This window comes from Tinamus guttatus, unplaced genomic scaffold (assembly GCF_059628265.1).
Source record: "Tinamus guttatus ecotype Peru unplaced genomic scaffold, ASM5962826v1 Tinamus_guttatus_pri_ptg000213l, whole genome shotgun sequence".
Classification (NCBI taxonomy): Eukaryota; Metazoa; Chordata; class Aves; order Tinamiformes; family Tinamidae; genus Tinamus; species Tinamus guttatus.
The window spans coordinates 12,688,237-12,715,236 of record NW_028288747.1 but is presented as its reverse complement, the minus strand read 5'-3'; the positions used below and the strand labels follow the sequence as shown (position 1 = coordinate 12,715,236).

General features: G+C 39.1%; 2 protein-coding genes across 3 annotated transcripts in view; one reads left to right on the top strand and one right to left on the bottom strand.

Moving 5' to 3' along the window:
- WDR19 (WD repeat domain 19) overlaps positions 1 to 20,559 on the top strand; it is a 37,183-nt gene extending 16,624 nt beyond the window's left edge. For both annotated transcript variants that reach the window (XM_088524778.1, XM_088524779.1), the window contains 19 exons: positions 1,325 to 1,484; positions 3,005 to 3,115; positions 3,363 to 3,472; positions 4,296 to 4,353; positions 5,326 to 5,472; positions 5,580 to 5,662; positions 7,158 to 7,241; positions 7,624 to 7,770; positions 8,509 to 8,633; positions 10,076 to 10,188; positions 11,011 to 11,079; positions 12,141 to 12,218; positions 14,705 to 14,801; positions 16,461 to 16,585; positions 17,067 to 17,148; positions 17,486 to 17,636; positions 18,112 to 18,235; positions 19,526 to 19,602; positions 20,426 to 20,559. In XM_088524778.1, the coding sequence (XP_088380904.1) occupies positions 1,325 to 1,484; positions 3,005 to 3,115; positions 3,363 to 3,472; positions 4,296 to 4,353; positions 5,326 to 5,472; positions 5,580 to 5,662; positions 7,158 to 7,241; positions 7,624 to 7,770; positions 8,509 to 8,633; positions 10,076 to 10,188; positions 11,011 to 11,079; positions 12,141 to 12,218; positions 14,705 to 14,801; positions 16,461 to 16,585; positions 17,067 to 17,148; positions 17,486 to 17,636; positions 18,112 to 18,235; positions 19,526 to 19,602; positions 20,426 to 20,537 (2,053 nt within the window). In that variant the 3' untranslated portion in view covers positions 20,538 to 20,559. The remainder of the gene's footprint in view (positions 1 to 1,324; positions 1,485 to 3,004; positions 3,116 to 3,362; positions 3,473 to 4,295; positions 4,354 to 5,325; positions 5,473 to 5,579; positions 5,663 to 7,157; positions 7,242 to 7,623; positions 7,771 to 8,508; positions 8,634 to 10,075; positions 10,189 to 11,010; positions 11,080 to 12,140; positions 12,219 to 14,704; positions 14,802 to 16,460; positions 16,586 to 17,066; positions 17,149 to 17,485; positions 17,637 to 18,111; positions 18,236 to 19,525; positions 19,603 to 20,425) is intronic.
- Positions 20,560 to 21,945: 1,386 nt separating this feature from the next.
- RFC1 (replication factor C subunit 1) overlaps positions 21,946 to 27,000 on the bottom strand; it is a 32,485-nt gene continuing 27,430 nt past the window's right edge. The window contains exons 17-25 of the mRNA XM_088524777.1: positions 26,723 to 26,860; positions 26,228 to 26,323; positions 25,971 to 26,069; positions 25,362 to 25,516; positions 25,123 to 25,240; positions 24,109 to 24,254; positions 23,646 to 23,859; positions 23,081 to 23,272; positions 21,946 to 22,471 (exon numbers count right to left, since the gene is read on the bottom strand). Of these exons, the coding sequence (XP_088380903.1) occupies positions 22,376 to 22,471; positions 23,081 to 23,272; positions 23,646 to 23,859; positions 24,109 to 24,254; positions 25,123 to 25,240; positions 25,362 to 25,516; positions 25,971 to 26,069; positions 26,228 to 26,323; positions 26,723 to 26,860 (1,254 nt within the window). The 3' untranslated portion in view covers positions 21,946 to 22,375. The remainder of the gene's footprint in view (positions 22,472 to 23,080; positions 23,273 to 23,645; positions 23,860 to 24,108; positions 24,255 to 25,122; positions 25,241 to 25,361; positions 25,517 to 25,970; positions 26,070 to 26,227; positions 26,324 to 26,722; positions 26,861 to 27,000) is intronic.

Here is a 27,000-nt window from a genome sequence, read left to right as displayed (position 1 = left end):
AACCTATTTTTTTTTTAAAGAATGACTCTAGGTTTTATGACAGTGTCTTCTGCAAAACTGACTGCCCACTGCTCTTCCAATGCAATGAAGCAAAGCAAAATAAGTAAAATGTACATAGACCTAGAGTAGGGAAAACAGATGGTTTCCTGAATAAGAGTGGTAGAAGCAGGCGATAAAAAATCCCAGAATCACAGAATGCTTAAGGTTGAAAGGGACCTCTAGAGATCATCTAGTCCAACCCCCCTGCTCCAGTAGGGACACCTAGAGCATGTGGCACAGGGTGGCATCCAGGCGGGTTTTGAAGATCTCCAGAGAAGGAGACTCCACAGCCTCTCTGGGCAGCCTGTTCCAGGGCTCTGTCACCCTCACAGTAAAGTTCTTCCTCTTATGGAGGTGGAACTTTCTGTGTTTCAACTTACACCCATTATCCCTCGTCCTGTCACCAGCCACCACAGAGAAGAGCTTGGCCCTATCCTCCCTACAGTTACCCCTCAAGTACTTGAACACATTGATCAAATCTCTCAGCCTTCTTTTCTCCAGACTAAACAGGACCAGCTCTCAGAGTCTTTCCTCATACAATAGATGCTTCAGGCCCTTAATCATCTTTGTGGCTCTACGCTGGACCCTCTATAGAAGCTCCATGTCCCTCTTGCACTGGGGAGCCCAGAACTGTGCCCAGTACTCTAGGTGCAGCCTCACCAGAGCTGAGCAGAGGGGAAGGATGCCCTCCCTCGACCTGCTGGCAATGCTCCTCCTGATGCAGGCCAGGATCCCATTGGCCTTCTTGGCCAGGAGGGCACATCGCTGACTCATGATTAACCAGTTGTCAACCAGGACTCCCAAATCGCTCTCTGCAGACCTGCTTTCCAGCAGGTCAACCCCTAATCTGTACTGGGGTTTGGGGTTATTCCTCCCCAGGTGCAGGACCCTGCACTTGTTCTTGTTGAACCTCATAAGTTCCTCTCTGCCCAACTCTCCATCCTGTCCAGGTCTCTCTAAATGGCAGCACAGCCTTCAGGAGTGTCAGCCACTCCTCCCAGTTTGGTATCATCTGCAGACTTGCTGAGGGTGCACTCTGTCCACATCCAAGTCATTGACGAACAAATTGAGAGCACTGGGCCCAGTACAGACCCCTGTGGGACACCACTGGCCACAGGCCTCCAACCAGACTTTGTTACGCATTTTTTTCTGTTTTTTTTTTTTCTGATGTGATTTCTCTCCATGGTGTAGAAGGAGATTATTTTTAAGTTTTCCCTATCCTAGGAATAGGAGGAAAATAGATCAAGACGTTAATGTTTTTGTTTTTTGTTTTTATTCTGCACAGATTTTCTGAGGCCTGGGAAGTGTGCAAACTTCTGAATGACCAGTCTGCCTGGAATGAGTTGGCCAGAGCTTGCTTACATCACATGGAGGTGGATTTTGCAATACGTGTTTATAGAACGTCTGGTAATGCTGGGATGGTGATGTCACTAGAGCAAATAAAGGTAAAATGTAAAAGTAATGAAGTCTCTTCTAAATAAGAAATACTGTGATTTAATTCTTCTTGAAGAATTGCAGAATTCTTATTTTTGTAGGGGCTTAATTTGTTTGTTTTTAAATAGAAGGTATGTTATTTTCCAATAAGTTAATAATTATAGAGGAGAAAGGTTTCCAAACCGCACAACTCTTGGTTTTCTCTCATGCTAGTCTCAGTACTCTCCTGGAGTGTGGGAACTGACTTTAGACCCATTTTTTTTCTGCTTCCTTGATAATGATTATCAATTGCTAGCCAGTGTTTGTGAAGTGCATTTGGTGAATGCTCAAATTGAGGTGCTTTTGAGAATGCACAGTGCTAGAGAATTTTCACACCAATTAGAAAATTTCTTGACAAGCTTTAGATACTTCCACAGTTAGGTAGTAAAAGGAAGATAATTGCTATTTGAATTTAGATGCTCAGGCTTGAGTTTAGATAAAATACAGGTAGTGTTTAGACCAGCTAGAATAGCCTACTCCAGTTGACTCTGTTTTGAGCAGAGAGGGACTGGACTAGATGATGTCTACAGACTCCTTCCAACTGGAGCTATTCTGGTGTCCTGTGATATCCATAGAAGCTACTGTCCACTTCAGCAAGCAGTATATAGGCATGAGGTTCACTATTATAGTTCCTTTCAGGACTGCTCTCTAGGCAGCTGCTGCAGCTTCTTTCCAGTATGTGGCAAATTTTGACTTGTTCATTCATCATTCAGGATGAGTTAATGTAGCTGCTTGATGACTGAAGATTATTTTACTCTTTGTGTAACTGCTTTTGCAGTCTATGTATCTCTATGGCCTCAGAGAGTGTTCTGTCTCGTATTGTCGTCATTCTCTCGTTCTGTCTCGTAAAGTCATTGTATTGGAGCCCTGATTAAATTCTCACATTTTTCATGACTGTGGCCTTGTTGGGTTTGTGTCCATGTTGTGTTGTCCTACTGCCCATGAACGGCAGCATTGTTGCAGGAAGCAGATGAATCCTTATGAGCTTTCTGAGGAGAGGTTTCCCCCACTCCAATAAGTCACCTCCTGACAGATCAGCCCTTGGTGAACAGTCCTACGATACCACAGTGTTCATCTGTGTTAGAGAGTGGCCAACATTTCCTTCCATAACTGCTTGAGAGCAGCAGACTATTTTCATGTCTCAGGCATTTGGAGCCTCTTTTTTCTTTTGTAACTTTTGAGAAAATCTTTAAGGCTAAAAGTTTAACATTATTCTTTTTTAATAGAAGTAATAATACATTCAAAAAGGTATATGAAATACTAGTTTAAGATATGTCTGTGCAAATTACTTAGAGTTTAGGCAGATGTGATGCTAAAAGTTTTGAATTAAAAAAAAATGAGTTTATTTTATGATTTGTAGAATATAATATGCATGCTTTTGAGAATGCACCATAGGGTTACTTTGTTTTGCTGTGCATGCCAGACTACATTACTGGCAATTTTGTTTGTTTGTTTGTTTGAACTACTTTAGCACCTCTGATGTCTTTTTCAGGGAATAGAAGATCACAACCTTTTAGCAGGACATCTTGCCATGTTTACTAGTGATTTCAATCTGGCTCAGGATTTATATCTGGCATCCACTTGTCCTGTTGCAGCACTTGAGGTATTCATTCAAGATTTCTTAACATTTTTTCTGCTGTTCTTTTTCTGTACCTCAGTGCTGAATTATCAATTGCCTTCTGGTAGTTCTGCTCTTTTTTTTTGGCTTTCTTCTTGCCATTCTGTGAATGAGAACCTTTCTTTTCAGATGAATGTATCTCTCAAATTGGCTGAATCCTCCTAGAATGCTAGATCTATAATTATATTCAGAATAATATCAAATTGCTGTTTGTTACTGTTCTTTGCAATAGATGCGAAGAGACTTGCAGCACTGGGATAGTGCACTTCAGCTGGCTAAGCGTTTGGCCCCAGAGCAAATCCCATTCATATCGAAGGAATACGCAGCGCAGCTTGAATTCACGTGAGTTCTTCTGTAAGGTTGCAGTGCAGGAATGGCAAACTAAGAATCATGGAATTGAGATACTTTATCCAGTTGCATTGCTGAGAATGAGTTCTGGGAGGTTTTGCAGTTGTAGTACCAGAAAGACCAGCTTTGTATGAATACTATCAGGCTACAGAAATATGAGGGTTTTGAGACTGAAGGTTTGGTGTAATGTCCTTTGGAAAGGAAAAGTTCTCTCAGTATCCCCTGCTTGAGCAAGGGGGTTGGACTGGATAATCTCTGGAGGTGTGTTCCAACCTCAACCATTCTGTGATTCTGTGATCTCAGGGAAGATGGTTGTTGATCACAGAAAAGAGGGAGGAGGGAACTGAGCCAGTTGGCTTGATGTGACCGTCTGTGACTTGAGTTCTGAATTTATTTAAGAAAAATAAAGAAAACCTTATTTTTCTATTGCAAAAGACATAAATAGCATTAGAAATTCAGTTTATTTTCCAGCAAATGATGTGAAGAGTATTGAGCACATAGGCTTGTGCACATAGATATTATGCCCATAGACAGACTCTTTGCCTGTATTTCAGGGGTTTTTTGGTGTCAGTATAAAGGAACTGAAGAGAGATGGACTGTCCCTTTGACTAATAGCTTGATAAAGTGCATGGGGAATGCCCTAATGCAGCTACATTTATTTATGCCTCTGATCCTGGATGGGAGTGTTTATGTCTAAAGCAAGACAGATATATGTATAATCTGTCTCAAAGATAGGAAATCTGTCTCAAAGAGTGTTACAGTAACCATCTCTTCTTTTTTAAAATATTTTCTCCTGTTATCTGTGATTTTCTTTTAGAGGTGATTATGTGAACGCTCTTGCACATTATGAGAAGGGAATCACTGGGGACAATAAGGTAATGCCTTCTCATAGCGATAGCAGGTGCGCTCTCATACTGCACATACCATTATCTTGTTTCAGGCTTATTTAAATTCTCTTTTTGTGTGTGTTTGGCTGTAAATCTGCGTGACTGCTGCTTCTGCGAGGGTACTCTTTAACACACTTATTTTTAATGTACAAAATGATGCCTTTCCTAAATGCAAAGTAGTGTTGCCATTGTGTTATAATGGCATAATTAAAATCAAGTGTTTATAGCTTGAGCAGCTTCATAATAGGCACCGGCAAATTTTAGGATAAATACTGCCAGAATTGTTACAATAAAGCCCTAATTAATACTTTTATTATTGGATTGTTATCTACATAAAAAAAAGAAAGAGACTGTGTTAGAAAAAAGACGGAATATTCAACTGATCCTCCCTATCCTGGCATTATTTCCACTAACATTTGAGTAATGTACTTTAAAAAACAGTTCAATGATAAAAATTAATCTGGTCAATAGCATTTTTTTCTGAATTCAAGCTATTTGGCTTTAAAAGCGTCAAAGGTCTTACCGCCATTAAAAAAAATGAGACTGCAAGCAGGGTATTTCCTTCTTTTTCTCTGCTGCTTTTCTCTTTTCTTTTTTTTTCTTTTTGGAGGGGGGAGAAAGAGGCAATTAGCATTGAGCTGTTTGAAAAAGCAGATTCCTCTCCTTTATGTTTGGTCTGGACTCTATTTTTCTGGTAAGTCAAATGTAAAAAGGAAAGGCCAAAGGTTAAGACAAAAATTAAGCAGGTGATCAATAAGTAAAACACATGATTCTTCATGATAGATAGTTCTGCTACTTAATTTTGAATAGCAGCATTTAGACCAGAGTTTTTAGACAAGAATTGACTGAAGTCCATTTTATTCTTTTGTTAACTTGTTTCACTGTTTGGTTATGATGACTTTTGCAAGCTGATATTTCTTATATGCAAGGTATAATTAGTGCTTTTCATTTGCTTGCCAGTACCAGGAACATGATGAAGCTTGCCTTGCTGGAGTAGCCCAAATGTCCATTCGAATGGGAGATATCCGTCGAGGGGTAAACCAGGCCATTAAACATCCTAGCAGGTTACTAAAGAGAGACTGTGGAGCTATTCTGGAGAGTATGAAGGTACTCAAAAGAGTTAGTAAAGCTCATGCTGAATATGTGACTTCATTAGGCTGCTGATGTATAATTGTAACTTACAAGTGATGTTGTAATGGTTTCCAATATTGTAGCAATTTTCAGAAGCTGCTCAGCTGTATGAAAAGGGACAATATTATGACAAGGCAGCATCAGTATACATCCGGTGTAAAAACTGGTAAGTAGAGGTTTCAGTGAAGTGATGTATTTCTTGAGACTCAAGTGTTGGTGTAATGTCCTTGGAAAGGAAGAATTCTCTCAGTATCCCAAATGTTGCATGAATTACGTTTCATTAGTGTTATGGTTCCCTCCTCTAAGCTTAAACAAGCACAGTGTTCACAAAACCCCAATAACTTGCACTGATTTAAATATAGCCATACTGAAAATGAGGTGGTCATCTTTTTGTTTGGTTTCTCGTGTAGTGTTTAAAGTGACCTGTAATTTCAAGGGTTTTTTTTTTTTTTTGTATACTGAATGTAGTAGTTGTATTTGTCTGGTTATTGTTTACTTCATTAAATTTCTTCAGTTATGGAGTATGTAGTGGGGACTCTGATAATGCAGGAGGTTGGAAGTTGCTGGTTCAAATGGAGTTCTGTATCATGAGCAGTTAAAATAGTGGACATTATGGTCAGTGTGTTTTAGTGAATTTGGTCATTGTTAAGTTTCCAGAGGAGAAGTGCAATTGCAGAGAGACTTAAGGGACAAATTCTTGTCTAATTATATTTTATTTTTTTTGCTACTGAGTCCTGTTTGGAGCAGAGACAAGAACACAGACCTCTCTTCTCTCATGCAAATGCTTTAAAAATAAGGATGGAGCACTGAGCTTATTCTCTGATAAAAAGTATTCATTACTTCTTTTCATCACACTCATTAAAGCATATCATTGTCCTCAGCATGGACGAAGACAACACTTTGTTCAATAGGCTAACTTGCATGTGATGAGAGCGGAAGGTGGAAGGTAGGAGGCACGAACTTTGTTTACCCACGTGGCAGGAGGTTCAAGTCTCCTGATGTCTCGGGCACTGCTCTGTCTTCTAGACAGAGACGTCCGAGATTTAATATCAGCCTCTTCAGCCTTTAATATTTGTTGCCTTGAAAGGCTCTCCAGGTAGTTTGCTAGCTTTTGCAGATGACACTGTGTGTGCAAATCCTGGTTAAATCTATGAAAGGACAGACATGTAGTTCTGTGTTCCTCCACGCTCCCCTGTTCGAGATGTTGTCGCTTACAGAGCAACCAGGTCCCAAGTGCCTAGAGTCCTCTGTGCAACTGATGGCCAAAGTTGAAGCAAACACAGGAGCCAACACAATTGGACCTGTATTAGTATTTGCTTGTTAGGTTACAGTTTTAATACTTTGCTGCTTCTGTAGGTGAATTGGAGAATACTGGAGGCAAAAACGGACAGACACTTTTTAATGTTCATGTATCTTTCAACTCAGAAAATAGAAGCAGCTCTTCTTTAAGCATGTATGTTCCTGAACAAGGATATAATTTCTAGTTCTTACATATATAAAATGCGGCTTTTTGAAATTATTAAAGCACATTCAAAAATTGTACTTTATGTTTAATTACTTATTTTTAGCCTCTTTTTCACTGTTGTTATAAATATTTCTGTTTCACTGAAGAAGGTTTAAACCAGAGGTATTTATTAAATGACTGCTGTCATCTTTCATAGGGCAAAGGTTGGTGAACTTCTTCCTCATGTTTCATCTCCAAAGATTCACCTGCAATATGCGAAGGCCAAAGAGGCAGATGGCAGGTGCGTCTGAATGATTTTGTCTGTTTTTATAAAGTACATTACTATTTCTGAAATGCATTATTATCCTTTTAAAATAAATGAAAAGATTTTAAAAAGTAAATGTTGCAGAAAATATCCACTGTGAAAAGAGACTCTGAAATATGTAAATTTAAGATGCTGTGTAGAAATTTAGACATAATTCAAGGATCTACCACTAGTATCAGAAATATGTTTCTGGTTTATTGTATACCCAATACAGTATTCCATGTAATAGAGCACTGAAGTTCAATTTACTTCTAAGGAATCCTTTTATAAAGACGTGATTTTTCAAAGTCATTTCAAATGTTGTAGAGAGGAATGTAGGAAAAGTTAGAAGAACTCCTGTGGAATCACTGTTTTTCAGGTACAAGGAAGCTGTGATTGCTTATGAGAATGCCAAGCAATGGGACAGTGTAATCCGGCTGTATTTGGATCACCTTAACAATCCTGAAAAGGCTGTTAATGTTGTGAGGGAAACACAGTCTCTTGATGGAGCCAAGATGGTGGCCAGGTAATAGTCATGTTATAAGTATAATTAGTAACCTTTGAGTACTACTAACCATGTTCCCTCCTTCATGTTTCTGCCAGAGACTAAAACTGTACTCAGTACAGTAAATGGAATTACAATAAAAAGAAATGTTGTGTGAGTTCGTAGTATGTATAATATTTCCTTGAATATATTCTTTATGTCTCATAATACATCTCAGTCCTATGTTTGCTTTCTTCACTGTTTAGATATATGAAATATATTTTACCACTCTTAAATCATTATTACATTTTCTAAGTTAATGATTTTGGTAGCTGTGCCAAGTGTTAATATTAATCACTGTGGTTTTATCATATTCTGTGACTTTCATGTTAACTTTCAGGACTAAAAATCTTAGTATTTCAGTCTTTTATTGTGCTTTCAGTTTATGGAGCAGCCAGAGTTTTAAAAGGGTGAAAAAGGACACACCGGGAGGTTATTAAAGTATCAGACTCAGTCACCTAAGTAAATACTGTGTTTTATTTTGTAACTATTTAATTAAATTATATTAGCCTGAAGTTATAAATTTAGACAATCATAAAGTTGCCATGCTGTGTGGTCTATACTGAGTTAATTTTACTTACCTTTTTTAAATAATGAAGATATACAATAATTTAGAAGCATACCATATCTGTATGCCACAAAAATATACTATCTTGCAAAAACATTTGGAGTATTCATTTTATTACTTAACTAAGGTATTAACTTGTTCATTCTGATTAGATTCTTTCTGCAGCTTGGTGACTATGGTTCTGCCATTCAGTTCCTTGTCATGTCCAAGTGCAATAACGAAGCTTTCACATTAGCTCAGCAGCACAACAAGATGGAGATTTATGCTGATATCATCAGTGAGTATTCCAGCAGAGCAGTTTGCTTGGAATATGTGTGGTGTGGGGGTGTTTTTTCTTGTTTTTTTTTTTTGTTGTTGTTGTTGGTTGGTTGGTTGGTTGTTTTTATTTATTGTTTTAGACAGATTTGAAGTGATAAGGTGAGAGTTGGAACTTTTTGTGTTTCCAGGCCCTTTCCATCTGTTGTCTATTTTCGGTCACCACTGGATGATTTGCTGTCCTGTGTGTAATTTTTGGCATTCCTTTCAGCTCAAGTGTCTCCCAGGGTCCTCACTCTCTGTTGCTTTTAAATATTGCTTGTGCTTCCTGTGTATCCTTAGAGGTAAAAAGCATTTGTCTAGATTTTTTTTTTCTTGTGTCAGTTGAATAATCCCATTCCGTGACATTGATGTATTTAATATAGCTTTTCTGAAACTGAAAATTTTACTAGTGCGATTTTCAATTTTGTGCCATCTTTTCCTCTCTCAAGGTTCAAGCTCTTTTATTACATGTATAAATCACTTGTCCTTCCTTTCTTCTTTAAGGCCTTTCATGGCCTCTTGTCTGAGTAAGAAGCAAAAAGAAGTTTTACTGAGAAGCTGATTTTTACCGCCGGTCATAAAGTCAGTCAGTGGCCAACTTGTCAATTTGCAACCGACTTTGTGTTCTTCTCCTGTGTCACCTTTGTGGAAACAGTTCCACATAAGTACCTTGTGATTATCTCGTATCTTCAGTTAATGCTTCCCTTTAAAAATGTATTCTTGCCATGATGTCCCTAAAAGCTTGGCAACAGTTACCTTGCAGGTATACTGTTATAGCTGCTCATCCAGGTGGCTGGTACTCTTGTTTCCCTATGGATTCCTCCTCCTCCTCTCCTATCCAAAATAGCAGGATAAATACTTAAATTGAAATTAGCAGGGGGCAAGGGAAGGCTTCAGTTTTGGAGTAGTGCCTGTGTTTTGGGTGCATACAATAAAATAGAGTCTTGGTTAGAAGATGAAGTAACATTTCACATTAACATAGCTCACTTCTGATAATCATACATTGTACAATGCAAACATATTCTGAAGCTGTGAAAATAATTCAGATGATAATCTCATAATCTTCTGCAGAATTCCACTGTCCTGTTTTACTGTTGCCAAGGGATAACGAGTTTAGAAGTTAGTCATTGGTCAGGTCTTAGCTATGCCATTTTATTGTGTCTGTTAAAAATCAGAAATCCAATTACAGTGTAAAATCTATGCAAACAAATATTTCACTGCATTATTAGCTTTAAAGGTCTGACATTCGGTATTTGATTAAATGGCCAAAAACCATTTATGAGCTAATTTCAGTCTAGTTGGTTTTGTTCCCCTGTAAATGTCAATAGAAAAAAAAAAAAAGGTAGAATATGGCATTTCTTTGGTAAGATCTTTTATCTTACTTTATAAGAATACTGTGTTATCCTTATGTATCTGTTGCAGGTTCTGAGAATACTACTAATGAAGATTATCAGAGCATTGCTTTATATTTTGAAGGAGAAAAGAAACATTTTCAAGCAGGAAAATTTTTCTTGCTGTGTGGCCAATATGCACGGGTTAGTACTTAAATAATAAAATAGTGGTATTTAAAAAATCAAAATATAGTGCTTCAAAATCAGAAAAAAATCACAGGAGACATTTTGCCTGCCTTCACTAAAGCTAACCAAAGTATTTATATTTATAATTGTACACATTGTACTCTCTAACTTATGCTATCAGGCAAATAACTCTTTTTCATAGCAACAAAGCCTCCAAGTGTTCAAAGACATACTGTTCTGTATGAATCTCCATTAATAATGTGAAAATAAAAAGATAATTTAGACTTATTTTCCTGACCAGTGCTCCATTGCTGAATTATTCTGCATTTATTAAATACTGTAGCATACTTTAACTTAGAACTTTTTGTAAAAGCAAGTATGTAAATATACATAATTCTTTTAGTTATTAGGTAAAAGCTTGTTAGCTGATACGTAACTAAATGTTCATCATCTTCATACTAAGCACATACTTAAAAAACATTTCTGATTTTTACAAATTATAGCTGTCGCTATAAGGATGAGGGAGGTGACCGCTCCTTCACCTGGAGCTCAGGGGGATTCCAGCACCCCATTAATCAGTCTGTTACACTGTGTTGCTCTGAGCATCCTTCCCAGTTAGATGGAAAATATACGCCAGGATTTGGCAAGGAATGGTCTGGTCTTTCTTGCAGCAGTTTCTGTAAGAGCAGCTACGTCCTATATAACATGACTATCCTTAAGACCATAAAATACAGACATGATAAGTAGCCATGGTGCTTTTTGTCAAAAGGCAGAGAGGAATAATCTGGTTAAAAAAAAATATTTTGTCTCAGTTTTAACTCATCTTTTGTTCCATTTTAGGCATTAAAGCACTTTCTGAAAAGTCCGAGCACAGAAGATAACCTGGCTATAGAAATGGCAATTGAAACAGTAAGAAACTTTGATACATACAAAATTCTTCATGTTATCAAGAAATCTTTGTGTGTTGTAGCACTGTCCTAGTGTCACTAAGAGTGATTGGACAGAGAGCAAACAGAAGGAAAACTGTATCAGTAAAGATATTAGCTAAATGTAAAGCCCCTAAAACAACTGGCAGCAGAGGGAAAAATGCTTTCAGCCTCCAGAGGAGGGTTTATGAATCCCTTCAGACTTCCGTGGTTGTGTGTCAGATGTGTGAATTAGGATTTCCTTATTTAGCAATACCCATCCATGGTGTTTCAGCAGTGCTGCTGCTGCATGCTGTGGTGTGTGCTGTGGTAAGAAAGGTCAGTGCACTTCCATTCTCTATTCTGGCAGCCTCCATTCTCACAAGATCATTTGCAGCATCAGCCTTACTAACTCCTTTTCATTTCTATCAGTTAAAAACATTTTTTCCATCCCTAAAAAATAATCTTTGTGTAGACTTTAGCTTAATTGCTCACAGCCTACGAAGTGCTGGAGTCATCAGGCCTGACTCTACCTAGAGCTGCGATAACCACCCTGTGGGACCAAGGTGTTTGAGGTGTCCGATGCTGTCCCCTGGAGCCAGATGTGAGCCCAGGTGGTGGATACACCAAAAGCTGAGGATAAGCCCAAAGGCCATTGCTGTAAGTGGGCTGTGTCTGTGGATCCTCCCGGAATCTCAACATCTCAGTCACGTTTGTTGAACTGCCTCTCAGCTGGGGCTCTGCTGCAGTGACCTGCAGTGAATGTTCTGCTGAGGCGCAGACTGCTGCCTCGATAGTGACAGTGGGGCCTGGGCTCAGAGGCCTTCCTAGCACTGAAGAAGCAAACAGTTCATGCTGATAAAGGCTTGCTTATTTATAACCCCCAAGTATAATAAAAATGCATTAGAAAGTTCATGTCAAATCTGATAAACCACGTAATCATCTGATTTGACCATACAAAACCAATAAATTTATGTTTAAAATATATCTATAATCTATTTTCAGAGATTTTCATAAAAATCTTTCTTATAGCCTCCTTCATGATTTTTTTTTGTTATTTAATAGGTGGGACAGGCAAAAGATGAAGCCCTAACAAATCAGCTGATAGATTTTCTTATGGGAGAGACCGATGGCATGCCCAAGGTATCGTATTTCTACCAGTGTTGTTGTGTCATGTACTAGAAGAGCTTTTGAGTTTCTTTTGTCTTAAAATTTTCAATGGACACAGATTGCTTTTTAGCTTGCTTTCATTAAGGAATAAGGCTTCTATAATTACTCCATCCATGAACTGAGAGTAAACACAGTCATGTACAATATGATATGTCTGGAATAGTAAGTTTTGCTCTGTTTAGACCAATAAGGTTTGGTAACAAGGGAGACAGCATGATCTTGGCACAGTAATGTTATTTCACCCTTAATATTATGGTTGTGGTTTTTGATTCTGTTGTGAGATGAAAAATTCTGGCTGTTTTATTTCTTCCTAGTGCTTAGAGGCTAGGAATTTAATATTCTGGACTTTAGATACAACACTAGACACTTGGTTGCCAAGACAACATTTCTTTTATATATATATTTTAAACCTTTAGGTATGTAGTAGCTTTTTATTATTTTGCCTCTTATTTTACTTATCTGTAATTTGCAATTTGAATCATGATAGAATTATAAGAAAAAGACAATAATGAAGCAAACTGCAGGAAACCAGAAGACAATTAAGCTGTTAGAGCTGCTAGAGGAAAGATCTGTCACTAAAAAAAAAATGGATCTGTTTAAGGGAAAACAAATTCATAAATATGCTGAAAGTTGGATGTACAGAAACAAACTGTAGCATCCTGTCTTTCACGTCATTTTCCTACGAGCTGCAGCCCAGCCATCTGGTTCCCAAAAGAAGTGTGTAGGACTGGAGAAGGGAAGTGTCCTACAATACGAGCTCCTTGAGTGAAGTAGTTTCAAAGATTTTAGAGACATTCAATGATTGTGAAAATACCATAATTGCCATATTTAACATTGTTTTTCACTTGAATGTAGAGCTTTGTTTTCCTTGTTTAAAAGCTCTCTCTTGTTCTTCTGAATGCTTTAATCCCATCTGCCATAGTCCCTCTCAGTGAGTAACATAATTTTACTTTATCGAATCATAGTTGTTTGTTTGAAAATCTGCTTACAAATCAACTCAATTTTATTTTCATTATGCTCTGGAACTAGTGTTTTTGAAATTACAAAACAAATAGGTTTGTTTCTATAAAATAGCAGCTTGCATGTGGTAGTAATATTATAAAGCTCAAAGTAAGAGTGAACTCAAGAGTGAACCTGCAGCAGAAACTTGCTAATCCTTTCAGCACTGATTGCTCAGACCAGAGAAGCCACAGAGCAGCCTGGTTCTTCTATTCTTTCGCAGCAAAAAATTATACAGGATTTTAACACTCCATATCATCAAAATTGTAGTAATTAGCAAAGTTTTGCTATGCTATTTTCTGTCTAATAATAAACTATTTCTTAAATGTGTTATTATACAGAATACTGTATTTGTTAAAGCTGACACATAAAAGCTATCATAGTTTTCTTAATTTGTGTTCTCTCTAATTTTTTCAGGAAGTGTTCAGCAAGGTTCTGCTGTTTTGTATGTGCACTTTTTAAGTACAAGTGTTTTAAAAAACAAAAGCAAAATGATTGCTATCTAAAATTAAGATCAGTTAGATTACAATAAAAAAAATTTCCTAAGGCTTTAAGAAATGTGTTGTCAGTTGAAAAATCTATATTTATTGCTTTTAAAGTGGCTAACTTAAAGAATATGAATATGAAATTAGAACATAAGACTAATGTTTTTTTTTTTAAATGCCTTCTATTTTTGTAATTATGTCTACCTACAGCTACCACGCAAGTAACTTAGGTGTCCTATTTAGGTAAACCAAATACTGTTTCAGAGCAGTGGTGGGTCCTGGGGCAGGATCCCCCCTCCTCCTGGAGAGGAGAGCAGTGCGAAGCAGCTGTGATGGAGACAGAATGCAGCCTGAATGGGTCTAGGCAGATACCCATATATATTTTTTTTCTTTAATTTTTCTATAGTTAAGTCAGAAGCATACCAATATATACAATGCATTGGACTAATTTGGTCTCAATTAACCTGCTAAAAGATTGCCACATACAGACATTTTTTTTAATTTACGCCCTTTTACAAATCACTGCTAAAGATATGAAACAATGGTACTAGCATGGATTTTCTTTCCACTTAAGCTTGCTTATAGTAAAAAGAAGCTATCATCCTGTGTTTTATATTTTGGTCACAGTTTCTGTAATGTCACTATTTAGCTCCCTGTTGAGGGCTTTTTCAAATGTCTTACAAAAACCTAATTTTCTTTTTCTCTTCTACAATACTGCCATCTTGATTTTAGAGTTTTGTTTTAAATTATTTCACTGATCTTCTTGATGTTGAACTAAGCTGTTGGATTGCCAATTCTTAGCTGAACCGTTGGTTACATTTTCCATTCTTGAATCTTTTAGTATATCAATAATTCTTCATAGAGCAGACTGGCTTGTCCACTTGCTGGGAGGAAAGTGGTGTTGGGATGAAGTAATCAAGGGCACAGACATGTGTATTTAATTGCTATTAATTACTTTTGTCTTACTCAACTAAGGATGCCAAGTATCTCTTCCGCTTATACATGGCACTAAAGCAATACAGAGAAGCTGCCAGAACTGCTATAATAATTGCCAGGGAGGAACAGTGTTCAGGTTAGTCTCTTGGTTTTTGTTTTTTGGCTTTTTTCTGATAATATGTGTGTGTGTGTGTACACAGTATCCAGAGTACACACATATACACACACACACACGGCATTCCTTTGGATACTGTTATTTATACAGCTTTATACCTCTAAAAAGCTTGTGTCAGCCTGTTTTGTAAGCATAAAACCCTGTTGTGTAAGTGTAAAGCTTTTAATTATGTTTAATTTTGAATTTGAAATGGCTTTTGTGAAGAGTCATTTTTTTGTGAAGAATCTTTTTATGAAGACTGTTATAACTATATTAAAGAAAAAAAAAGAGGATTATGGAAAATACAATTTAACTTTTCTGTATAACAGAGTTGCATCTTAAGAGTAGTGTGAAATGCAGGTTCCAAGTGGGATACTGATGCTCTAGTCTGCACATATAAAATTCCTAACAGAAGTGTGCACAGGAGATGATTTCTGTGGCATGATCAGACCTTTCTCAAGCCTTGTTCACCCCTTTACTAGGTAACCAGTGTTAGAGAAAGAAAGCACCAGGAAGGAATGAGGCTCGAAGCAAAACAGCTACCACCATCATTAGCAGCTCTCCTCTGTAGCCACAGCAACAGTCCTACCGTGACACACCTTTCTTTCATTTCAAATAAATTAAGAAAAATAGCTGTGAAGAAAAAAAAGATCAGCCTGGGGGGACACAAGGACAGTCATGGTCTGGCAAATTAGCATTTATTGACTGTTTCTTGGCAGTGGGCTAAGGGGGAGCGATCAAAGGCCTTGATAAGCAAGATCTCATCATAGCAATGAATAATGTATTTATTTGTGCTAATTATTTTAGGGAAATGTAAAATTTCAAGGGTTTAATTATTCACTATCTTCTTTGTATCTTAGAACATGCAACTGAAATACAGTATCACATTTTTGTATTTTCTTGTAGTACAAATGTGTTCTACATTTTTTAAAGAATAAGAATAACTTAGACTTATGACTTCTTATTCTGAGTATGACTTCTTCATCTGCTTAACAGTGCAAAAAAATAAATCACAAACAAGTATGTTGCAGCAGACCGATCATGCTAAACACTGTTTGTGTTGGTGACAAATTCAGCTGCATGGATAATTTAATGAAATCCTGGGATTTCTGGACCATTTTTTTATAGTAACCTTGAAGCTGTATCATCCAGTGAATTAACAGTCAACTAGCGTTGACTGAAAGGTTTTGGGTTGGTTTGTTTGCAGAGGAGGAGTTGCCAGAGCAAAATACAAAGTATGTTAAATTAGAATATAACAACGGCTTTTAGCTAGCTGAATTGAAGAACAGAGAGAGATGGAATATGTCATTTTAAAAACAACGAAAGGTATCAGCGCTCTAAAAATAGCTTTGCTTTGTTGTGGAAGTTATTCTGGCTGCATCATTTCAAAGCAGCAAAGGGTGCAACATTATCTACCATCATCCACATCTTGTTAAACTAACAACTCCCTCCCTCACTAGTATTATTTAGGATACTGTGACAAGCAATTGCTTGTGACTTTCCAAAGAAATGGGCATGCAAAGGTTTTGCTCTACATATCAACACAACTTGTTCAATTTTCTGATATACTATTTGACACGGAATAAATAAATTGTTAGAAAAATTGAATTTAATATTCTATGTATGTTGTTTATTTTTAAGGAAATTACCGCAATGCGCATGATGTTCTTTTCAGTATGTATTCAGAATTGAAGACCCAGAAGATTAAAATTCCTTCTGAGATGGCTACAAACCTTATGATTCTACACAGCTATATTTTGGTGAAGGTAATGAATTCAGAAACTGAATTTACATAAATGTTGCAGAGTGTGATTTAAGAGTGTGTGTGTGTGTGTGTGTGTGTGTATGGATGGATAATGTTCTATATACATTAATAATGTTGGCAACCGGTTGTATTACAGAATCCAAGCCTGTGCTAACAATATGCCTCAGGAGAACAGTGCACATGTTTTGGTTATTATTTCTAGCTCTCTGATTAGCATATTGCTTTACAGATGCTGAATAATTAAAGCTTACCTCTGGCTTTATTTCTTTTGCATTCATGCTTACAAAAATGTTATGCTTCCCCATTAAGAAGCAGCTTCCCTGCTTTTCTGTAAACAAAACGAAGCAAGGATGCCTGTACTGTTCACAGTAGTTAATATGTGGCCCTTTAGGACACCCAGGTTGCCAGGAAGAACAGCCAGGAACAGGGTGCCTAAATTCTTCTGTAAAGACTGCAGCTGATTTTATGTACTTGTATTACAGGCTCACGTGAAACGGGGCGATCACATGAAGGGAGCGCGGATGCTTATACGCGTAGCCAACAATATCAGCAAGTTCCCATCCCGTAAGTCTGACAACATGAAACTCCCTTAGTCATTGCACTGAACAGGTCCACTCTTATCCCAGGCCTGCGTTGGATCCTGCCCAAGGTGCAGATACAGCGAGAGCTCTGCCCTCCTCTGCCAGCCCTGACATGTTACCTGAGCCACATGTTACCCAGAGCTCACAGAACACACTCTGATCGACTTGGTCACCTTACCACTAAACCTAGAGTCAAGAATTACATAAGGAAGATGAAAAATACACTCGTTTTTCATCAAAAACATTTCAGAGCTGTTTGCTCAAAGGCTTTCAATGTTGATACTGGTAAATAAGTATTCTGCTCTTCTGATGTGTTACAGATATTGTCCCAATCTTGACTTCAGCAGTAATAGAGTGTCACAGAGCAGGACTGAAAAACTCAGCCTTCAGTTTTGCTGCCATGTTGATGAGACCTGAGTATCGTAACAAAATAGATCTTAAATATAAAAAGAAAATTGAAGCAATGGTCAGGTGAGCAGTGTTAAGTCTCTTGTACTGTCAAATGTACACAGCATAGTGGCTTTATTAATAATTTCATTTTGCTCATAAAACCTACTGACCTTAACTTATTTTTCATGTTATTTCACTGTCTTATAGTTGGAGGCCTAAGAATACTTTCACTTCTTTACTGACTATTAAAACCTTTTCTGGATGGATATGATTTAGCCTAAATACATGTGCACGTATAGCCTTCCCTCCTATAAGAATGCAAGACCAGGAACTGTTGAAGACTTCCAAGTGTTATAAACTGGTACAGCTTTAAAAGGCTTGCATTGGTTCAAATTAAATGAAAAACAACCCTGTTCTTAGATAATTATGAGGAAGTAGCAGTGACAGTTACAGGGAAATACTAACTGGAAATCATGCAAATAATAATTATCTACTCAATATCTTTATTCAAGTTCAAAGAGTTTGAGTTCTTCCTCGTATTTATATCTTTCTCTAGGCGTCCAGACACCTCAGAGGTGGAAGAGCCAACAACATCCTGTCCCTATTGTGCCTTCCTGCTCCCCGAGTGCGAACTCTTGTGTCCCGGGTGCAAGAACAGTCTCCCTTACTGCATTGCAACGGTGAGTGTGATAGGTGGCTGCTGCAGGCTTCAGAGTGAGCACCAACCCTTTCTTCCTAAAATCTAAGTCCATCTGAACATCCCCAGGTTGCTGGTAGACTCAAGGTAAGTTTTTCAAGCTGTTACAAATCTGCAAAAACCTCTCTCCTCTTCAACTTTCACAAAAGGAACAGGCTGTGTGCTCAGCTGCAAACTGCAGGGACTTAAGTTGGACAGTAAATCAGTAAGGGGGCTCTGCTGCCTCCACCTTCCTGAGGAGGTGGCTGGTGCAGCCGGAATCCGCGAGGGCAGCACAGGGCAGGTCAGGGAACACGAGAGGGCCGCAGCTGCCGCAGCCTTCCCAGCCACACGGCTGCTCCCTTATCCCCCCTCAGGGAGACCTTAGTTGGGCTCCATGCATTTGATTTGTTATGCTGCTATGACAGAAGCTTTTACTTAAGGAGAAATCAAGTGTTGTGGTTAATTTCTTTATTAAAACTAAAGAATCTGTTTTTACAAAAAAACAATTTTACAAGCAATTCTGTCTCACTCCATTGGTTTAACAGACAACTGATGCATTTTACAAGTATTATCTTAAGGGAAACTAACCAAGGCTTCTAGATAGGTAATTTTATAAGCCAGCTGTAATGTACATCCTCACCTATGTTTCATATTAAGTTCAGGTTCGCCCTTGGTCATAGTCCATTTACAGCACACACATCTGTACCATCACTAGGCCTGCAGCAACTTTACTTGCATCCTACCCCTGTCACTGTCAAAGTCAAACACAGAATATCTTATTAGAACATAAATCTCTGCATTGGTGTTGAGAGCCAGCAGTGTTGAGAAGGTACCTATGAATTACCTCTCATGAGGAGCAAGTCACAGTTGGTTCTATTGCACCCTGGTGGCCCCAGTACCCACCCCAAAACAGTGGACTCCCCTGGGGTTCAAGAGGGCACTCCAGGACTTGGGCTGCAGGCGCCACCTGCGATCAGCGGTTCTGGCAGGGCAGGATGCTACCCTGCAGGTAGATCTATAGATACCATTACAAAATTGCTAAACTAGAATAATGTTAGAAGTAGTAACACTATTTTTTTTTTTTAATGAAAACATTGCATTTCATCTGGAGCTCCTTTTCTGATCCGAGTTCTGGTCACAATAACTCCAGTAATACTGTTTGCCTTTTCTTAGTTGCTCAAGATTTTTCTCATTCTTGCGGAGACTTTCGCAAAGAAACCAACACAGAACTAGGCTATGCGGGTACTAAGACGGTGCATTCCATTTAATCAGCTGCAGCTTTTGTCTCCAGGGTCGGCACATGGTACGAGACGACTGGACAGCCTGCCCCCACTGCGACTTTCCCGCCCTCTATTCAGAATTCAAAGCGTAAGATGGGATTTTTATTTTCTCCTTTCTGCTGCTGAATATGCCTGGGCATACACCAGGAGCAGACCTGTTTCAGGTGGTACTAAGCAACATGCAGTATAGCCAGGGAGAAAGAAATCCTAACTCATAGATGGTAGTTTCATCTAACACAATCTCAGAGTGGTGCTTTGAGGGGGATCAGAAAGTATCACATAGAAAAAATTCAGCCATAGGTGCAACACTCCAACAGCAGAAACCAAACTAATGGACAGGGGCCAGCGCTTCGTGCAAGACCAGACACTGACAGGGCTGGGCAAATGCACCAAGAAAAGTTACCCCACACACATACAGTACTTGGGTTCATACTACAGAAGCAATAATTGCTTGTCTCACTTGCTAATAACCACATGACAGGGGGATTGGATACATCTGTTCAGATAGGAAATGCTCCTGCCAGTCATGAACCTCCAAACACCTGACATTTTCTAGCCCAAGTCACTCTGTATAAATTCTACTTCCCAATTTTTCCTTCACCTCCCTGCAAACAGCAGCAGCCTTTCTGTTGTGGTATTAGTTGTCAACTATTTGAAAATCAATAAATAGATCTCATATCTGGGGAAAAAAAAATTAACAAAACTCAATACACTTCCCCAAGTTTGACATACCCTGACAGCACTCAACTACTTGCCTCAAAAGTCTCCCCCTTCAAACTGCCAGGAGCACCTAGTCTAGATTTCCAAATCACAGAGGTCAGCGCTTTGCTCCCTGCTTTCTGCATCAGGCCCAAACAGCTGTTTGAAAGTGTTAAGTTATAATTCAACTTATCAAACTTCCCTCAAAACAGCATGTTGCAGAGTGAAAACATATGTCCAATGTGTTCCGAAAGGATTGATGTTGTGAATCTTAAGAAAATAAGCGACTGCACACAATACCTCAAACCAGAAGTGGACCAATAAATTGAGGTATGGGCTACAGCTTCTTATGGCTCAGGGCACATTCTGGAAGATATTTGAGAAGAACTCTCGACAGACGTTTTTCCCAACATAGGAAGCTCTGTGCTTAAGAATTCACATTACTGCCTCAATCTTTCCTCTATTTTATCTTTACAAGTGGGGCCAGGTGTATCAAGCCTGGGCCCCTCAGGCATGAAATAGCCCCTTAGTTTTTGCTACTGTGGGTAACTCCTGGTTAACTCCCTTGGGTGGCCCACCTTGAGCCACTTCACTGCCAGGACAGTGTCCAACTGTCCTGTATTCTGCACCCCACTCCGGTTTGGAACAACTGGGACCTTCCAGAGTGCTGGCTCTGCTTCAAGCAGCACAAGGAGCAGGCTGAACTGCTGAGCAGCACCAAAGCCTCTCAGAGATCTTCTAGAAAAGAGGGGTAAAAGGTGTTCCTTCTAGTTAGACACTATGAAATGCAGGTTACAGGGGTTTCTGTAATAAAGCACCATGAATATGCAGCATACTGAATGTTCAGAAACTATCACAGAACACACAAGAACACAGTGGGTTGGAATACTCCTATTTCAAAGGATAAGACCACTATTCTGTACTCTGATCTGGCATCAGTTCTGTTGAGTGGTAACTACAAGCAAGTAGCAAAGTTCCCATGAATTATGACTTTTAAGTGCCATTTTAGTCTGCTAAATTTACTGTAAAAGTAGAACATAAGAGCAGATCAATATGAAATTGCACTCTCCAGAAACACCTTTCCCCCACTCCCAAGAGAAGATACTAATTTGCTATCACACTTTGAGAAATAACTGTTTCTGTTTATTTTCAGAACTGCATGTGCTGGCTTGGTGATCAGCAACACTGGGGAAGGCTCTGTTACACTGCACTACAGCTGTCTGTGCCAGTAAGATTCAATAACGACCATGTCACTTCTATTTTGAGATAATCTGTAAATACTTTTGACAAATTTTGTACTTTATTCTAGTAATAAAACTGCTCAATAATTTCTTTCTACTAAGCAAAGCTTTTGTTTCATATGGAAAGGCAAAGTAGGGAGCATTCTGTGTAAATTAGGGACTTCAGTATAAACTATACCCCAATTACACATCTGGACAACAACTTACTGAAGTCAGCAAGAATCCCAATATTTGTTTATTCAGCATCAGCTTTGAGCTTTTATGAATATTTGCTAAGTATTTCCTTCTGGCTTTAAAAATATAGCTCATAGAATTAGCTCCTCATATTCTGGAACTAAGGCATCCTTGCTTTTCCCTGTCTCTTAATGACCTGGAAGCTGTGAGAGAGGAAAATAACCACGAGCTGACACGTGCAGGAAAGCCACAACCTCAGAAGGAAACAGTGCACAAGTGAGTGCAAGAGACAGAGGGCTCCATGAACTCAACCAAAGTCTTTTTAGAAACTTAAACGAAACTTATTTTATTGTAATTTTATACACTGCTTAATCTCCATATGGTACACACACGCAACTCGGATTTTTTGCATCATGTACTATTTACAAGATTTTACCACATAATAGCAGAGAATTTATTTTAAAAAGTTAGAAGTCCTGTGAAGACTTAATGTGACAGTTACCTGGCATTATACTGTCATGTTCATGCACCCGGGTGCTTGTTTTACAAGAGTAGTTATAGCTGATAACTCTGTAGCAAGTTAGAGCAATTACAGCACTGCATAGTGTGAGAATAAAGTCATCACCTCTATAAGAGGTGCATTTTCAACGCACTGGTTCTACCTTCCCAGCCACATTACCAAATCTGTTCCAGGCTCCAGCCAAAAGTTAGGTAAGCAAAGCTGCATCCATAGCAAGCTTACACTGTTTAGCGCCTTGTTTTCTCTTTTCTTTTACCTTCTTTTTTTGTTGTTTCTTCATTTTTCTCTGGTTTCGGCAGCCTGGAAGACTTTACCTTTTTTTGCTATAAACAGAATAGATGAACAGAATGGATAGTTTAAAAATGCAACCATAACCTGACAAAAGCAGAAGCCAAAATGATGCAAACAGTGCATATATGAAAAGCAGTTATTTTGGAGTGATCCATAGCTCAGTAATAAACAGCATTGACCTTCCACAGGTCAGAGGAGTACAGGCCATCTCTCCCTTCCCTCTCCCCCGCTTCGCTATCAAGACTTTCAATTCCGTGACCAGGACATACGCAGTGCCAGTAACAGACAAAACTATTTGTGGTAGCCAAATGCACAAGGCCTGTAGCTGCTCCTCATCACTGGCACTGGCCCCACTGAGATCCCTGCTAAGTTCTGGCTGTGACTCTTGCCCAGTTTCATGCATTACAGTGACACATCACCCTCTAGTCCAACATCCGAGCAGAAAACAACAGACAATAATCTGGTTATGTCACACTAACTTGGCTGTTCTGTCAGTCAAGAATTTGTGAGGGCTGTAATGAATTCAAAAGCCTACTATGCTAGTTTTCTTTTTGATATATATTTTTTAATTAAAATGTCAGGAAAGTAACTACAAGAAGACAGTTTCCCCAGTGATGCTCTACCATAGCAGACTAAGTCACCTTAATCATGGCGTCGTTTTCAACAGTGTCTTGCTCCTCCTCGTCAGATGGGGTCTCTTCCACGTTCAAGTCTTCGCTCAGCTCTGAGGCCGCCACGGATCCCACCTGCCTTTTGGAGGACTTGGCAGAAGGCAGCGCGTACGGGGTCAGATGGGCCTCCTTGTTGTAGGCCCGGGTGAAAGCTGCCTTCACCTGGTTGGAAGGTGCAAGGAGTTACTGGGAGCATCAGCTCAGGACTCTGCACTCTCCCACCTAAACAACTTCTGCCTTAGCATCACCTCTCAGCAGAGAAAGGTGTAACTGAACCTTTTGTAAAGGAGGACACCATCTAGAAAAGGTGCTAAATGAAACATAACCTGGCCATCTCTTGGGATGTACCCCAAGCCAGCCGTCATCTTGGGGCTATTGCATGTTTGACAACTGAACCACAATGCACTCCATGCTTGACATGATATTACAATTAATAAAGTGACTTGGCCAGCTGCACCCTCTGACATATGTGCTATGGCTGTCATTCTAGGATTTCTTTTTAAAATATTTTAAGATTATCACTGGCCAATTTTACCTTAGGATCCAGTTTAGAAAAAGGACTGGGTTTGCCTCCCCAGGTGCTTATTTCCATGATACTTTCAACATCTTCTTTCATCAAGCAGTAAGAGTCCATAAATGCCACAGTATCTTGCACGCCATCTGCTCCCAAGTCTTGCAAGGGCTTCACAAGTGCATCCCGCAGGTAGGGCAGGTACTCCATATTCAGTGTCCTCTTGCAGGTCTGGGTTCTTCAGGAAATCGAGAGGGGTAAGCAAAGTTGTGCAACTAAGACTCTCTTCTGAACACAAGCAGCCTGCAAATGGTTAATCAGCAGCTGCCCTAAAAACAATAAGCTCTTCTGCACCCTTCCCTCCCTCCCAGGTTTTACTTAAATGAGGGAGAATCTGATGCAAGGGATATGGCACCAGAACTGGGCAGGTGGGGATAGAACAGAAAAGCCTACAGCTTCAGAAAGAGAAGAGATATGTCGGTATTACCTGAGACTCATGTGCATTGTCAGTTCCTGAATGATGCGATCATGTTTGCCTGTGGATGAAAATTTCCCCAGCCAGCTGGGAAAGACAGGAAACTGGGACATGTATCCTCTCATCAGCTCCCCCGGCAGAACACTTGAATAAATAGCCTGAAAACACACATGCCAGACTTAGTTCACAGTGAACTACTCAAGTTGACACCAGGACATAACATGCAAGTTGTACCAGTGAAAGTGGGCAGCTAATGTGTTGGAAACTGAGCTGTCTTAAAGAGATCTCTCTCGGTTGCTTTTTTCTGTTCTACCCCTTAAAGGTGACAGCTTTGTCTCTTGTCACCCTTATTTATTATCATTTTCTAATATCTGTGAAATGATCTGAGTTTTAAAAGCCAGTCTCCAATATATGAATACAGTAAAGGAGATATTTCAGAACACAGTTACTAAAACATTCCTAATATGAAACTACACGAACTCAGCTAGGCAAGTTCCTAAGCAGCTTGATGTACTTGGACCTGCATTAAGCAGGGGGTTAGACTAGGTGATCTCCAGAGGCCCCTTCCAATTTAAGTTATTCTACTATTACACTGTCTGATGCCAGCCATAATGCTCTAAGCACAAGTCTCACAAAAGTTTCAGTCATCATCAGAAAGGAAGTAAAGCAAAGAGGGTTCAGTTCTCTGTGCTTGGGAGAAACACTGGCCTGGTAAGAGGTTGAGATGATGCAAATGAGACTTCAAGCAGGCTTTTGCCTGCATCTCTCAACTCGCCATGCACATGTTCCTACAGCCTAGGGAGGCTCAGGCTTTCCAAATTCCAGAAAACTCAATTTCCTGACACATAGGAATGGGCTGAGCCACATGAATATAGGCAAGTGCACTACTCCCCAGTGGGGCGCAAGAATACTACAAGGAGTGTCAGCTATACGGGCCAGAAAATTATATTAAGACAACAGTTTCTAGTGATCAGCCTTGTATATGGGGCATCCATAAAGCCCACAAAAGGAATGGCAAGTGAGCACCTGTGTTGGAAGAAGATTCCAGTTCTGCTTGCTACGAATCTGTCTGTCCACGAGATCACCATCACATATACTATCAGCTGCTCTACTCAAGAGCACCAAGTGCTTTTTCAGATTCCCTCTAGAAGAAGAAAAAATATATACATATGGTTGATCATATCACCATGCAGAAATATGCAGATATCTTGTACTCTAACTCCCCTGCATGAAAGGATCTTCCACAAGGGTGTGGAATAACTCACCCAGCGGCAGCCGGTTTCACGTGTATATAATTCTCTTGGACAAAGAGAGGTGCTAGGGAATAATCATGGAAGAACAGATCTGATTTGTCTATAAGAGACATGTGAGAAGCCTCCTCTCCAGCAGCAAAAACCTTCCGGACAACATCGAAAGGGCCCTAAGCAAATAATAGTTCAAGAAGTAAGTGGGCTGCAATTCAACGCAGACAAAAGACATGACGCGTCGCGAACCAAGCTCCTACAGTGATGGTACTCAACAGCACCAAGACTCATCAGTAAGAGCTCAATGCTCAGTATTTCCTTCCTATTTTTCAACAGTTTTGAAAATAGAGTCTTGCTTCCAAGATGAATCAGGACAATTATCTGCTAATGAGAGAACTTGGAATGAGAAGTATCAGCTTGATAATCACAGCTTGCATAAAAAGGCCAGTATATCAAAAAGATACTCGGTCTTGGATTTACCAGAGTGAGGTGACACATGCTCAAAATATCAGTTGGATCAGCTAGCAATTGGGCTACCAGTGCTTCAATTTTAAATTAGGCACCAGGCTTTAAAAGCATCTTCTTTTATAAAAATATGGCTACAAAACCAGTCCACTATATTTTACCTACCAGTTTGATGTCTTTTTTGGCTTTGCTGGCATCTGTTTTCGCCTCATCATAAGTCAATGATTTATCTTTTGCACACCACATGTTAAGATTATGTAAAATCTATAGGACAGAATGAACAAGTTGGTAATTTAAATACATTTAAAGGAAAAACTTAAAACTTCAGAGGAAAAAAAAATCTGTATAACTAAAAGGTATGTCATACTGCTCAAATCCTGCACTCAGTGACTTGAATTCAGTGACACTGAATTGGCACTAACCTGTCTGATGTCCTGATTTGCTGACAAGATTATCTCATGCATAGCAGGTGGTGGGATTTTTAAGCCTTCCTTAAATGCAATAGACATCATGGCACCCTGTAATACATACAGTATTTTTAAAAAGTCATTAGAGAATTCTTATGAATTCTTCCTCTATACGGAAGATCAATAGACATCTGTCAAAGAACATCCTTGTTTCCTTGTTTTTAAGAATTTTAATAGCCTTCCATGTACATATATCTTCAGCATTCATAGGTATATAAATAGATTATTTAAAAGATTTTTTTTTAAAAGAACTTAACTTGAATAGATTTACGATAGGTGTCTAAATCTGGGAGACTTAAGACCAACTCAGACAACCCATTCTGAAGAGCAGAGTTATTCTCTAAGGCGACAAAAGTGGTGGTCTCATTTCTGTATGAATTCTAACACCTAAAGACAGAGTTTACTGATGACAACTCACTGCAGCCCATACAAGCCATAAGGCCTTCTCACCTTAATCTGTTCTAGACGAGGTCGCTGAAAACGAAGATCCAAACAGTAGTGGGACAAAGACCGAATCTTAGGATGGTTTCGGTCATTGCACATACAGATGATGGGTATCTTTGTGTGTCTGATTAAACCAATCAACTCCTGTCAATAAAACACATTACAACAGTCACATCAGATTCCACAGACAAAACGATGTAGCCTGTCCTACTGACTGATGCAAGCCTATGAAACACCTTCCGTGATCAGCCTTCCCCACAGCAAAAACCTCCTCTCCTTCCCTA